This window comes from Bidens hawaiensis, unplaced genomic scaffold (genome assembly GCF_021521415.1).
Source record: "Bidens hawaiensis isolate Kalapana, Puna unplaced genomic scaffold, B.hawaiensis_p1.1 tig00003219_1, whole genome shotgun sequence".
NCBI lineage: Eukaryota > Viridiplantae > Streptophyta > Magnoliopsida > Asterales > Asteraceae > Bidens > Bidens hawaiensis.
Window position 1 is genome coordinate 296542 of NW_027491175.1, and position 15958 is coordinate 312499.

Consider the following 15958-nt stretch of genomic DNA (forward strand, 5'->3'; position numbering starts at 1 on the left):
CTGCAGCCATCTCAGTAATTAACAATCCCGTGAAACATAGTAAAACCAAACATATTGACATTCGTCATCATTTCATACGGGATTGTGCTGAGAAGAAACTGATTAAGATCGAAAAAGTCGATACGCTCGAGAATTTCGCTGATTTATTTACAAAAGCGTTTGATAAATCCAGATTTCAAAACTTAATTGAGCTAAACGGGATGATCAATCCCGAGTAACCATGCTTTTCTTTTGTGTCTTAAAAAAAAAAAAAAAAAAAAAAAAAAAAAAAAAAAAACGTCACTAATCGCTTAAAATTATGTCGGTTATCTCAATTGGAAGGACATGTCTTAGGATATGTTTTGGTCCTCATCTTCTACTTGTAGATTTTGAGGATAGCCATTAACCAGATGACTGAAAGTGACCGGGGCGATTTATGATGTGTTTTCTTTCTATCGCTGAAAATTAGTCGTTCATACTTAGTTAGAAGAACATATACCTGTATGTGGTCGGTCCAGTTGATCCATTGGATCTTCAGGATTGCCGTTTACCTGAAAACTTTGACGTGAACGGGGCGATTGAAGTCAAAAAAATTTTTTTTGGGGAAATGAAATTACTTTTCAAGTCTATTACTTCGTATGAAGTAAATGTGCTATGTTTAACAGAAAGTTGATCCAACCTTGGAAAATGATATATATACTGATTGTGTGTGCTTAACTAGTGAAGTTATTAGGCTTAAAAGACTTTAGGACAGTCATTGTATGTCATGGTAATTTTTTATGGTGCGTAAAAGTAGATGTGATACAAACTAATTTTACTTGATTTTACGTGGAAACTCCTTAAGAGTTTTGCGTGTCTTCATATATATTTTTTCGAATGATAGGCAGAAAAGCGATTACCCAGTCATACACGAGCCCATGTGTGTTCTGATTCCCGTGAAGAAAGCGTTTCAAGACACTGCAGTGATCCAGATTCGGGACTTGCAGTAAAATTCTACTTTGAAGTCTATGTAAAAAAAAAAAAAAAAAAAAAAAAAATTGAGTTATTGTAACATATTAGTGATCATAAATTCAAGACTTCTCTATCTTAGAGCAAGATGAAGAACGGGAAACAGAAGAAGAATACATACAAGTTAATCAGACACTATGGGTCGAAGTCAATTCGGGGTGACTTGGGGAAAGCCAAATACGCTTTGAGGATAGATAGGAGGCATCAATATTTCTGAGTTGCTGCCCACTTAAATTTTGAGCTAAATTGAACCTTAATCCGTATCACAGAAACGATGAAAACCATTTAAGTTATTTACATGCTTACAACCTGTTTCTCTATGTCATAATACGGCTAAACACAGATCTATATGACAGTCACGTAGTGAGTATGATTCCTGTTAGGATCTTTTCTAAAAACATAGTGGTCCCTGACTAGACTGAAATTTGATCCCTTATTCCGTTAAATTTTTATAAGTTTTTTTCTATTTTTGTAGTTATATTATTTTATATCTGGTTACTTAGACTTGATCATTTTTGTTTAACTCTTTATGAATCTTTCAAATGTTATTTGCAAAATGTTCAAACTTAAAGGATTGATTCTGAAAATATAGGTGAAGTTGTTGAATCAGGCGAACTTGTGCTTAACTTCGCCTAGGCGAAGTTACCCGTAACTTCGCCTGACCAACTCTGACCCTATATAAGGTGCTTTTCAACAGTAAACTTCATTATATTTCAGCGAACTTGAGAGTTTTCCGGCGAAATTGAGAGCTCCGGCGAACTTGATTTTTATCTCCGATTTCGATCTTTGATTCTAGTTTCTATTATCATTGAGGGTATGTGTTGTCAATTTCTCTCACAAAATTGTTCGTTCTTGATCGTTTTTACCCGGTTCGAGACCTCGGGTCGTCGGACCTTCGAAACCGAAATCTTAAAAACTTGTGTTAACGTGTGCATGGACATCCTTTTCAACTTCACATCCTTAATATCATGTGTATTGATGTTCTTGATCGTCGTACTTAGCCGAAAACACCGGATTTCCGGTGTTGGAATCTGGACAGTCTGAGGCGATGTTAGGCGAAGTTATCCGCAACTTCGCCTGGGGCTTAATTTCGCTTGAGGCGAAGTTTTCCACAACTTCGCCTGAAGCTTAATTTTGCTTAACACTTATCTTCGCCTGAGGCGATGTTGTGATAAGGCGAAGTTATCTTCAACTTCGCCTAAATCAATTTGTTTAACAGTTACATTAGACGAACTTACAGATGAAGCGAAGTTGTTCCCAACTTCGCCTCACCTTTAAGTTCGCCTATACAGTTTTAATCACAACTTCGCTCATGGTATAACGCAAACTTGTGAGTTGCTTAACAGCTATCTAACTTGGTTTATTTAGTGCAGATATTGCTGCTGTTGGCGGTGCTGGTGGTGATGACGGTGATGATCAAAGACAGTTCTTTCCATCGCATAACCAGTACATCATGTTAGACCCAGACGCAAGTGGCGTGGAGGACTACAGGGAAATAATCTCATTTCTCCTGCGCTCAAGGATCTTCCATGCAATCACGAATACCTTGCCTATTTCACTACCTAACATTGAAGACTTTTGGCGGTCGGTAGAGTATGATTGTCGGGTTGAGCCCCCGGTGATGCGAGCAACCGTAAATGGTCATGTTGTGCAGTTCTCGTCAGAAGATATACGGTTGGCTTTGCAGTTTGGAGAAGAAACGAGGGATGACCCAACGGAGTTCGTCGCTCCTTTTCGTGATGGGGCATATCTCAGGATGGGTTATTCAGGTCCGTTGGGGGACACGCAGAGGAGAAAAGGATTTTTGTTAGATCAGTGGCGCTTCCTAATGCACGTCTTGATCGTGTGCATGTCTGGGAGGAAGGCAGGAACTGATGGAATGGGCGCGACGATGCAGTCTGCCATGACTGCCCTGACTTACAACAGAAGATATTCATTTAGTCAGCTGATATTTTACGAGATTGATCGTCAGAGGAGGGCTGTGGCGCGTGAGCGATTTGTTATGTATCCTCGATTCTTACAAATGATTCTCAATCATGTGGCTCCGTTGCTACCTCAGAGACGCCCTATTAGATACGTTGAATGTGTGACGAAGCGTATCTTTGCTCAGTGTCGCACTTCTAGCGCACGAAGCAAGCCTGAGCTGCGTCCCAGGCATACTCCACTGTTCGGGTATCTTGTCAACCCGGAGTATGTTCCTGCTGGTGGGGACGAGTTCAGAGACCCAAGACCACAACAGGCGGCAGCATCTCATGTTGTATCAGCTGCGCCTGCTGTGCCTACTGCTGAAGACGTCGACCTTGATGCTGCTTTTAGCGGCCAAGGAATGTTTGATATGGATGTCTCGGGTTCTCAGGCCATGGATGTTACTAGAGCAGTTACTTCGGTAGCTGACTCCGATCTTGATGAGACATTTGCTGAAGCTAGACGATTGATGGTGTCTAGGGAGAGAACGATTGGGAAGAGGATGAGAACGGTTGATGACGATGTCGAGGAAGATGATGAAGAAGAAGCAGTTCAGCTAGTGCTCAGACGTTCAAGAAGAGAACGGACAGGTATGGGTTCGGGAGCTGGAGAAACTTCAAGGCTGGTACGTTTTGCTCCTCCTGCCTTGTCTGGTATGTCTCTTATTCCTTCTACAGCACAGGTTACTGGCGTCCAGACGTCGACTCCAACAATTGTGTCTCTACCACCTCAATCGCTTACTCCATCGGTGGTAGTAGCACGATTTGTTGAGTCCACGGTCACTACTACTGCAGGGTTACCAAGTGTACCACCTGCGGTCACTTCTGCTGCTGATGTCCCGCCAACTCCAACGCCTACTTCAAACTCCGAAAGGATAGCTTCACTAGAGCGGATTGTAGCTGAGCAGTCCAAGACTATTCAACGCCTAGTGGAAGCAAACCAACTACAGGCCTCCCTCCTGGTCGAGCATGGGAAGATCATAGACGCTATGAAAGCGTTCTTGGCATCTCAGGGGGAGATGAGCTGTAGGGGAGATGAGTTGAGGACGAAACGGAGAGAAGATCATGACGATGATCCCAATGCACCGGAAGGTGCAGGTGGTGAGCTGCCAAGAACTTCTATAGCTCTTGGTACTTCCACAGCTGAGGGGGAGTCTACAAGCGCAGCTGGTGATGATGATGATGTTGATGATGTAATCGACGCGTTGAAAGAGCTAGATGATGATGATGATTTTATGCTTGAAGAAGATGTGCTGCCGAGTGATGAGATTGAGAAGATCGGTGAGCAAATTATTGTTGAAAGTGTGATAGAAGAAGGGGGGATAGTAGATGAAGATATTGAACACGAGATTCCAGAGGTTGAGATGCCCGATATGGGTGATGAGACAGTGGTGGAAGATACTGAATGGGAAGAGCAGCCGAATTGGAAGGAAGGTTGTGCTCAATGGTTCGTAAAGACGAAGAAACCGGCGGTCCCTAAAATGTTCAAAAAGAGTTACAATATTAAGGGATACGCTGAAGCAAAGAAAGGTATTATCTGCTGGATATATGATGAGCAGCTGCGGCTCTTCGTGATCAAAAGATATGACGGGATTCAGTACTTCAGGAGAACTTTGAGATCATTAAACACACTGCCTGAATGTGAGGTTAAAGACTTAGCCAGATTGGGGTTGATAAATCGAAGTGACAATAACATGGCTAGAGTCATCGGAAAGATCGTATGGAAAGAGAGCATTAAGGAGAAGAAGTTTGAGCTGCTGAAACCACAAAAGGGGAAACTTGTCGAAGACAAGGATAGAGGTTTGAGAGCTGATGGAAAGCCTTGGATGGTTATGAAATATAAACCGATCCGGTGCCTTAGAGAAGTACCGATGAAGCTTATGCCCAAGGACGTGCTCAAAGACCTAAAATGGTGGTTCGTGGATTGTGAAACAGCGGAGGCGGTAATGGAAGATGAGGATGAACAAGAAGTGCTTAGGGTTTACGACCCGATGCATCTTGTTAATCTATCGCAAGCTGATCTGAAGATGCTCAACGAAAAGAAGATCTTCTACATTCCTGCTTGGAAGGATCAAGCAAGGAAATATCAAAGGGTGGTGTCGGTATGTGTTAGAGAAGGAGCGCACGCGTAAAGGTACAAGATTACAAGACTCAAGCTTTGAAGATCAAGATATGAAGCTACTGCCAAGGGGGAGTCTGTTGGTACATGTTTGTCAGTAGTTCATAGTCTAACGATTGTAATCGAGTCTGTAATGTAATTATGTTTTTGATTATGTTTATGTTTATGTAACGAGCGAAGTTGTCAACAAGTTCGCTTAGGCGAACTTGTTGAACAAGCGAAGTTGTTAACAAGTTCGCTCATGCGAACTTGTTGAACAAGCGATGTTATGGACAACTTCGCCTGAGGCGAAGTTGTCGTGTTTATATAAACTGTTCACCGTAACAGTTGAGAGGAGCGAGTTTTGGTTAGGTTTTCGTTTCAGTGTGAGTTACGTGTTTACAAGTCAGAGTCTGTAATAGTGACCTCGTGTCACGTGTTCGGGTTATCAATATAACGTGTTTCGGTTATTGCTCGTGTGTTTGTTATATACGTATTCTACGCTCGTATCTACCTACGCAGGGATTCCGCACCTGCGCAGATAGCGACATCCCGTGTACGATCCGTCCAGGAACCTACAGATGATGATATTATTTATAATGACATAAGATGTATATATGTTTTAAAAAGGTTATTACCCAAAAACAAAGAACGAAACGGGCCAGGGGGGATTCGAACTCACGCACCCCTGCCATCCAAGTCATAACACTCAGGCTTCAGCCAACTGTGCTACCAAGCAATTTGGTAAAAGTATGAAAACGAATCTTTAAATACACTAACTGTTAAAAAACCCAAACTGATAATAAACCCTAGGATATACAATTCGTTAATCTGCTTCGTTTTTGTTTAATTAGAGTTAGGGTTAACGTTAAGGGAGTGACGGCGATCAAAAGAGTATAACTAATTACCTGTCAAGATGATGTTATGATGGTCTAACAGATCGAAGTACAGACGACGGAAACAAAGCTTGAACACGAACAAGAAAGCTGTTATAATCAAATTAAATATGATGGTTATGCTCGCAACGGGAAAAGGATTGTTTATGCTCGTTTAATTGAATTATAACATTCGTTTTCTTGCATAATGGTTAACGGGTGAAGACGGTTTCGAATATAAGTTAACACGGATCAAAATTGATTTCGTTTCTTAATTATGAGTGTCGGCGTGTTTGTTTAAGGTAAGGAGATCATTACTATTTATTCAATTTACAATATTATGTCGAAGATTGTGGTGCAAGACACTTAACAAGATCGCGGGTTGGGTTTTTGATTGTGGATACGGGTTCGGGTTAATGGGTTATTGGGTTAAAAGATTATAATATTCAAAATTTACTAAATAGTCCCTAGACTATTGAGGTGGAAATAAAATAGGGTTAAGTTTATGTTTGGGAGATTTTTGCCAAACTCTGAAAGTTAATATATAGATAATTAAGAATAATAATAATGAATAAATAATTAAGAATAATTTTATAATAATGAATTAAGTTGATAAACGCGATAAATTTTCCCGAGCACCGAAATATGTCGGGTTTTAATATTAATATTAAATTTTTGGAAAGTCCGAGTTGTTACAAATATATTGAGTTCCTTCTATGGATAATGTATAATGTTCCTTTTATGGAAAGCATAATGTTCTTTCTATGGATAGTGTAGTGTTCCTTATATGGATAGTGTAGTGTTCCTTCTATGGATAATATATAGAGTGTTTCTTTTATGGAAAGTATATAGAGTGTTCTTTCTATGAAAAGTATATAGAGTGTTCCTCTTATGGAGAATATATATAGTATGGGTAATAGTAATGGTTCTTTTATTAAATATTACGTGACGTTCCTCTTATGGATATTTATACCAGGTTAAAGTATTAATACCTGTCTTCGGATACGTGAAGAAATGTATGAGAATGAATTGTATGTTGCCTGATTTACTAGAACTCACTCAGCGTAGCTGACTTTTAGTATACACGCAGGTGAATATGTTTAATGAGCTAGCATGAGGAGGGCACATGGTATGGATTGAAAGGCTGGCATCTGAAGATATAAGAGAAATGATGTTTTAAATATAATGTCATATATTACGTTTTAAAGAAAAGGATTGTATGTTATGTATTTAATGATTAAAGTTAACGTTTCCGCGAAAGTTTAAATAAACTCTGATTTGTAGAACTGCTTTATGAGTAAATCCAACGTCAAAAGTGAAGCATCGGTAACGGAGCCTTACAATTTAAAAATTTGTTAATGGTTTTTATGTTTATAAAGAGTATTAATATAAAGTGTGTGTGTGTATATATATATATTTAAAATTATTATAAATTATAGTTTACGTATTCTATAAAGGGTCATATTTTATATAAATATTCTTATTTATTAACTATTATTTACAATATTTACATAAAAGAAATCTTTATTAATAATATAAATATAAATACATTAAAACGTATTTTTAGTTAAAATAATTATTTAAAAACAAATCTAAAACTATAAAATTTTTATAGATATTTATTCAAGTATTTTATGTCTTTTATATAATTAAATTATATTTATTACGATAAAACTTTGATAATTAAACTAAGTCTTATTTAATTTTCGCAAAGAACATATCAGATCATAAATTCCCAAGTCTCTATCTAGTTGTATGTTTTTTGTTGAATTTATATTTATTTTCCGCAATTATTCCTTACTATGATATCTCGTCGTATTGTCCCGAAGAGTTCGACCTATCTTTATAGTTTAACGAATCCATATCTCTTGCTTAATTGATAAGGTGAGTAATCACTCCCCTTTTTACTTATTTTTAAACATTTTTGGGGACATGTGCGTATCTTATATATTTATCTATAATCTAGTATTCCGCAACTGTTAATCCTTGTGTGTATATCATTTTATGCTTAACTTGCTATTTGCTTACTTGCTTTATTTGAATACATTTCGGAGAGGTCCAACATATCCGCATTATAGTATGATCATACGGCCGTCGTAGTGGCCGACGTCCAACGCATTGACAATGGTTTCATCGACATCTCATTCTTGGTAACCAATGTCATTCGTATGGCAATGGTTTAGCCCTTTCTTTATGGCTTGAGTGATTGCGTATGTGCTATGTCTTAACTGTATATCTCACAAGAACAATTTGCATTTTCTTTTATTTATTATATAATATTATTGTGTGTCTTAAATTGGTGTTTTACTCACTCAATATGTGTTGTTGACAAACCTTTCTATTTTATACGCATATGCAAGTTATTCTTTCAACTAGTTGTAAGATTGGTGAAGAACTTAGGGATTAATTATGCTAGAAGAATTAATCTAGACTTATTTAAAATTTTATATTTGCATTCTTATTGTTGTTTTTATTTCTAGATTTTGTGTTTGAATTATTTGGAATATTTAATTGGATTTAATAGAAATTGTCACCTTTAAATTTTACATGATAGTACCTTGACAACTCACTCCTCGTCATTTCCGCCTTAAGTTCGGGTGTGACGAGTCGGGTACTTGCAATCCCCCTATCAACTTGGCAGCGTTTAGTCATGGTGTTTGAGGAAAAAAACCCTTAAATAAGCCTAAGGTCGAGTGGTGCTCGTGTAGTACCTGGGCGGTGTGAAACTTATACATATAGGGGGTGTTTGGGATTGCTTATTTTTATCAACTTATAATTTATAACTTATAAACTTTTTAAAAAATTATAAGGTATTTGTAATTGCTTATATTGTGAGAGAAATAATTTCATAAGTTAAAGTATTGTGAGTTATTAACTTAACGAAAATGTACAAGTAGATAAAATAAGGAATCCCAAACACTACACAAGGCTCAAGCTTACCTTTTAAAACTTTTTATCGATCACATCTCAGCCTCCTTCACTCCGGGCACTTGTTTCTTCCTTCTCCGGTAACTATTATTATTATTATTATTATTATTATTATTATTTCATACGCGCACACACAATATACATACAATACAACTAGGGTTTTATCTAATTTGCAGTTTCTGTTCGTAATTAAAAATAAAAAAGGTTGAATGTTTAGGGTTTCGTTTTTATTTTAGGGTTTGGTTAAAAGAAAAAAAAACCATCAACTGTTTCTGCAATCTTCGTTTACCTGCCACTTTATTGTTCCTTTGTTCCTTTATGCTCGTACAAATATTTGTGTTCATTAATGCGAACTTATGTTAATCTGTGTATGTTTATGTTAGTTCACTTATGTTTGTTTATGTCCGTTTGTGCTTGTTTGTTTATGGTCATGAACTATTCGTTTAGGTTTCAAACGAGCGAACATGAACTAACTCGAACATGCACATTTTCTTAATGAATGAACACGAGCACAAATATTTGTACGATTATATGTTCGTGTTAAAAACGAACACGAACATGCCCCCCATTCGTGTGCTTTTGGTTCGGTTACAGGCCTAATGTTAAATCGATTGCTAAAGTTTCAATGTTCAATCTCAAACAAATAACAATCTTTATTAATCTATAATTTTAACAGAAAAAACTGTGCTCAATGAGACTGAGATATGCAATGGTATGCTCCTCAAATCAGAACAGAAGCATGGAGGCTCACTTTCTACTAAAAAGGGAAGGTTTTGATGTTTCCTCATACGGAACTGGGACCCACGTTAAGCTCCCGGGTCCTTCGTTACGAGAACCAAATGTGTATGAGTTTGGGACCCCTTACAAGCAGATGTTTGATGAACTTAGGCGTAAAGATCCCGAGCTGTATCCTTGTTCTGTTTAATACTATATTAGTCTGTTTGATCTTACTCTGTGCATCAAGAGGTTGTACACAGTTAAGAATTGGATTGTTATTCTTGATTATTTTTAGCTATAAACGCAATGGCATTCTTCCAATGCTTAAAAGGAACTTGGGGGTTAAAACCGCTCCTCAACGTTGGCAAGAAAATGGCCCGGATGGACACTTTGATGTTGTGTTTACATTTGAAGAAAAAGTATTTGATATGGTGGTTGAAGGTTAGTGTTTTACCTTTACAATTTGTTGGCTTACATAATATGCCTATACAAATCTGTAGTTCTTAATTTCTTATATTCATGTACTAGGTTAGGTACCCGTCCGTGTCTTACACGGTTTGAACAATGAAAACGGCATAATTCATAAATTCCCAATCACTTTTCTGTAATAACTATAAATAATAAATACTAAATAGTATTTCTGACATCATATCTACCTAACTTATAGATCTTAAGCAAAAATTATAATATTTATAACCACAATATAAACTGTAGAGTAAATGAAAAATCATCCAGAAGTGAAGCTAAGGTTATAAATATAAGCCGTAATGCTAAGTTATATATCAAACCGTATCTTTTGTACAAAAGTATAAGAATATACATGATAAATCCAGTCCTAAGGACCATCCGTATCTTCAAAGGCTTCTTAGTTTTGACTTTATTTTTGGTCAAAGTCGACTTCGGCTTTAATAATAAAACCTTTAGACAGCGGCATCAAAAAACAACACACATTTGGCTCTCGATCATCTCCCCAGTGAGAGCAGCTTTGACTTTGTTGTTTTTGTTATTTACCGCCTTGACTTTTTGGTCAAATATAACTTGATGTTGACCAAAACTCTAGCTTTTACAATTATTTTCTCATAAAAAAAGACTGCAAATTCTTTCCCAGCTTTTGACATCCTTCAGGCCCTCTAAAGAACCCATACCAGTTTTGAGCCAAATTCATCATAGCCGAATTACTAACCCCATCGCTTAAGTGGCACTGAATCCTCCATGAAAGAAAAAAAAACATGGTTTTTCAACAATGAAATCATCCGCTTAACACTACATCAGTATACAACAATTATTAAATGTTCTAGCCATATACCATCTCTTTTCCTCCAGCAAGTAAAGATCAGAAACCTTATTATATTCACGAACAATATTTGATATATAACCTTGCAAATATCAACACTTATTCCAAGTAGCATATCGCATATGAATGATTAGCTAAAATAAATAGTTATAAACATAGTAGCATATGCTCAATTCAAGTGAAATCAAGGCCCCTTTAAATGTCTAGCTTGCAGGACATGATGATACTAAATACTTTGACCAAGTTTTCACTAAAAAGAGTTCTACACCAAAAACAAAAATTTAAAGTCATGTTTCATTAAAAACCTTTATGTTCACATATATTAAGTGTTGACCATCTTTCACTACATCATCAACATTTTGAATGATTAGTTTGTTACTATACCCCACCTGATTCCTCAACCAAAACAAAACCTATAATAGTTAATACTACTTAATAAATGAACTAATGTCAACATAACCTGAACAACCTTTCTAACTATGCCAACCGATACATATCGCTTTGATACACTCATACACACCAAAAAAAGTACCAGTATTCGCTTTGATACACTCATACATCATCAACATTTTGAATGATTAGTTTGTTACTATACCCCACCTGATTCCTCAACCAAAACAAAACCTATAATAGTTAATACTACTTAATAAATGAACTAATGTCAACATAACCTGAACAACCTTTCTAACTATGCCAACCGATACATATCGCTTTGATACACTCATACACACCAAAAAAAGTACCAGTATTCGCTTTGATACACTCATACATCATCAACATTTTGAATGATTAGTTTGTTACTATACCCCACCTGATTCCTCAACCAAAACAAAACCTATAATAGTTAATACTACTTAATAAATGAACTAATGTCAACATAACCTGAACAACCTTTCTAAGTATGCCAACCGATCCATATCGCTTTGATACACTCATATACACCAAAAAAAGTACCAGTATTGACCGGTACCCATTCACTTTATCAACGGGTCAATTCAACTTACATTTCCCTCTAATGGGTGGTAGCACGGGTAAAACTTAAAAAAAAAAATTAACCTAAAAACGAAACAGATCAAAAGAGAGGAACGTATAGAAAGTCACCTAAACTTATTTTTGATACCTCAAACAAACTCGTAAATAACAATCTATCCAAATTTAAAGAAAAAAACATCTTCTATTATGCATATCCCACCAGCTTAAACATATGTTGACTTTTCATAGGACAGAAAATTACATAGAAAAGGAAGGTTGTGTGAATCTAAACTAAAATATAGAATGGAATAAAAACATTAAAACTTCAGTTTTTTAGGTCCTTTAATTATTCATCTGTAGCTTTGTATTGATATCTGATGACCAAATGCATCCCAATGCATAGTGGTTTTATCCATCATAGATACAACAATAGATATAGTTTATTTGATATTAAACAAATAAACAATGAAAATAGCAAACTGAAATCAAAATGGTAATTACTAGGAATCAGAATCATTCTGGGGATGTTTTTGCAACGATTCGGTCCTCTAAAAACAACGCCTGCAAAAAAAAGCAATGCTTACTGAATTTTAAAAGCAATGTCAAATGTAAAAAGAGTTCTGGCAGAGATCAACTGAATTACACCTAAAAAATCTAATTACACGCGGCTATTAGAGCAATAGCAATTAGCAAATTAAATTTGGGCTGAATAGAATATTAGAATAAGCAGACCTAAATCTGGATAACAAAATAAAATGAGAATTGAGAAAAACCTTTATCGATTAACCCAAATTGCAATTCAGTATTTGAATTGAGACCTAAATCAATCGCCTGAACATGAGATTAATACAAACTTCAGACCCCTATCAGATTAGAAACCGAATTTGTGGAACCAATTGTAAACTTCAGTAATCACACATTAAACACGCTACAAATCGACTGATGAACAACAATCGATTTAGGATTAACTGGATTGATGAATAGAAATTGATTTTAGGGTTTATTTAATTCTTTAAATCGAATAATAGAAGCAACATAAACAAAATACCTGACTGAAATTGAACACGGCTGATATCACGGTTGATTGATTTTGATAGATTGATATGAAATTCGGCGAGAAGAAGGCGATGAATTCAGGGATCCAATGGGAAACACTATGTTTGTTTCCATCGTAGCGTGATATGTAATTCAGTATAGGGTTAGTAGAATGAGAATGGGTTGGACCTTGGATCCGTGTGAAACAACTGAAGGGAAACAGCATGGGTGGGAAAGAGATAAAATGGATGAATATTAGAATGACAACCCGCAGATAATGGATTTGTTTATTGTAGAGTTTAGATAGGTCTAAAAGGAGGATTTCTTATATCCCTCTCTGATATGAAATTACTAGTTTTTAATGCATAATCTACAATGCTCTTGATGCATGATTTGCGGGAATATGATAGTTTGCAAGTTTAAAGGAGAGATTTGAAATTGCCCCATGTAGGTATTGTTCTATAGCTTTAAACACTAAAAGAAGAGTTTATTGAACGTATTGTCATAGTTAGATTTTCTTTGCACGAGTTATCATAGGAGCCTTTTGTTTAGTGCATAATCGTGCGACTAAGATTCCATATATGAATGAGTTTTCTTATGAGGTTTATTTTATAAAACAAAGTGAATCAGATAACTCAGTCAACAGCAATATGTTTTGTATTTGTTTCAAATATTTTAATGGACAAACAGCATATCGTCAGTAATCTACATCGTGCAGTTTTAAAAATCATTAAGTGGAGTTGGGTTGTGGACTTGGGTGAAATGGACCAAACGGGTTGAAAGCCAGCCAGTTGATATTACTGTTTCTGAAACTTGTTTTATTGTATGCAGATCTGCATACTCGTGATCATATTCTTTTGAAACCCGTGCTGGTGATAAACTTGGAAGTAAAAGATAATCATGAGGAGGCTGCAATTGGTGCTCGCCAAACTTTAACCCTGTGTCAAGAGGTCTGCACTATCTCTTGTTTTTTTCTTTTTTTTTTTTAAATTCCATCTCTTTTCTATTGCATCCATTTTGCTTAAAGTTAGTTGATTTCTGTTAAATTCAACTTCAAGCAGTCGAATCTGTCAAAGGTGACAATTTACATATGGTTGAGTGGGTCAAGCGAGCTAAAATTCACCCAAAATGAGCCGGGGCCGAGGAGGCTCGAGCTGGGTTCGTTTTGTGCTCCATCTCTAAAGTTCAAGCTTAGCTAGTTTATTATATATTAAGTATACATTTATAATAATTTTTTATTATTATTTTTATGAATAGTTAATAATAAATTTATTATGGGGAAGGTTAACGTACAAATGAAATTAACGTGCTAAACGTGAGAATCAAGTAGAGTAATTATATATACAAGTAGAGTAATTATGCAATTACTCTATGATAATTACTCTATAATGTAATTACATAATTACTCTACTTGTATATATATAATTACCCTACTTGATTCTCACGTTTAGCACGTTAATTTCATTTGTATTTGATCCAAACCCTATATATATATTATATGATATAAAAACTATAGACATACTAGGTTTGTTTAGGCTTGTGAGTCAGCTTGAACATGATAAGTGAAGTTGGGCTAGTTTATTAATTAGCTAATAATTTTTAGGCTCAGGCTCAAGCTCGCTTAAGCTTGGCTTGGTTCGAGCTTATAGCGAGCCGAGCTCAAGTAGCTCACGAGTAACTTGGCTCATTTACACTCCTATCTCGTAGAATTAGTCAAACGAATTGATTTGATAGTCATTATAAACTTATTAAGCACATTATAAAAAAGTCACATATGCTTATGTGGCGATTGGAGCCTGCCATGGCATGCTTGACCCGCATTAAAGTTTTATAACCTTAATCAACTACTTCATTGTTTGTACAATGTGTAGCTTGAAGAAACTAATGGTTGGGAGGATGTGATTGATGATATTATATCTGCATTCGAGCGAAAACACCGAAGAAAAGTGGTCTACACAGTCTCTTTTTATTGACCTAATGGATTCTAGTTGCAAAAGTAGATGTCCCAATAGAGTGTATTTGGGAAATATTGTGTTTTCATCATGTGATTTGCCTAGATAACACACCATTGTATAAGTTCTCTAAACTATAATTATCTTATTCAAACCAGGAGGCACATCTAGAGGTGCCAATAAACCTGTTTCTAAACCGATATAGAAACGGTACCAATCATCTGCTAGTTTGAAATCGGTTTGAGATATATTCGTTGGAAACTGGTTGAAGCCAAACCGAACATGATAAAAACCAGTTTTGAACATCAGAACTTACTAAACTGGATTATTTCCTAAAATTTAAAAATGTAAATATATAGCCAAAAATTTTTAAAGAGATTAAATTAAAATATTTTTCACGAAAAAAAAAACATGTTTTAACCAAGTCAAAGGGTATTAAATTTATAGCATGTATCAAGTTCAAACATGTTAAGTTACAAAAGAACTTTTTAGTTCAAATATCATAGGATATCAAGCATAAACAATATAAGATGATAGATGTATTTTTAAAGTTCCTATCAACGTTTCCATTATTATATACTTTGGACTTTGGACGTTATTATCCTTCAAAACTCAAAAGAGTCAATATAATATTTAAATACAATTAACATAATGGTCAAACTTTCATTCTAGCCATTTAAACACTAGATGTTCAAGAAATTTTAATAACGACACTATGAAAAAAAAAACTCAATACTTGACAAGAGTAAAACGCCCGATAAAATTTTCGAGCTGTGTTAAAAAAGTTTAAAGGTTCATCACTCATGTATGCATTATACATGTACATGAATTTTTCAATTACCGTTTTTTTAACATTCTAAATGAGAAAATTTTTTGATTAAATACTGTACTAACTTATGCTACTTAAAATCTGCAAGCTACCAACTTTCTTTTTTTCAAGTTTGTTCTAAAATACATACCAATTTTCCATTTTCAGAAATAATTATAATCAACTCACTCAGTTCGTCTCTCTTCTTTTCATGTCTTTTTTTTCAAGTTCCTTCTAAAATACATATCAGTTTCCCATATTCAGAATTAATTATAATCAACTCATTCAGTTCGTCTCTCTTCTTTTCCTGTCTCTTTATTTTTTCAAG

General features: G+C 35.5%; 1 protein-coding gene across 3 annotated transcripts; it reads left to right on the forward strand.

Annotated features, from left to right (window-relative positions):
* The first annotated feature begins 9500 nt into the window (after nt 1–9500).
* On the forward strand, nt 9501–15006 carry LOC143622568 (uncharacterized). 3 transcript variants are annotated; one of them, XM_077093676.1, is made up of 4 exons: nt 9501–9758; nt 9865–10010; nt 13759–13820; nt 14742–15006. In XM_077093676.1, exons 1-4 carry the CDS (start codon nt 9544–9546, stop codon nt 14841–14843), a joined length of 525 nt encoding a protein of 174 aa, XP_076949791.1. In that variant the 5' UTR covers nt 9501–9543; the 3' UTR covers nt 14844–15006. The 3 variants fall into 3 exon arrangements, with proteins under 3 accessions (XP_076949791.1, XP_076949792.1, XP_076949790.1); XM_077093677.1 differs by having other exon boundaries at nt 13765–13820; XM_077093675.1 differs by having other exon boundaries at nt 9502–9758; nt 13702–13820; nt 14742–15004.
* The last annotated feature ends 952 nt before the right edge of the window (nt 15007–15958 follow it).

What these genes read in the sequence shown, in the direction of transcription:
- LOC143622568 (XM_077093675.1), top strand. Translation starts at nt 9,544, where the DNA reads ATGAGACTGAGATATGCAATGGTATGCTCCTCAAATCAGAACAGAAGC. An exon ending in AGGCGTAAAGATCCCGAGCT is followed by an intron (nt 9,759 to 9,864) that starts GTATCCTTGTTC and finishes GATTATTTTTAG; the next exon opens with CTATAAACGCAATGGCATTC. An exon ending in CTTTAACCCTGTGTCAAGAG is followed by an intron (nt 13,821 to 14,741) that starts GTCTGCACTATC and finishes TACAATGTGTAG; the next exon opens with CTTGAAGAAACTAATGGTTG.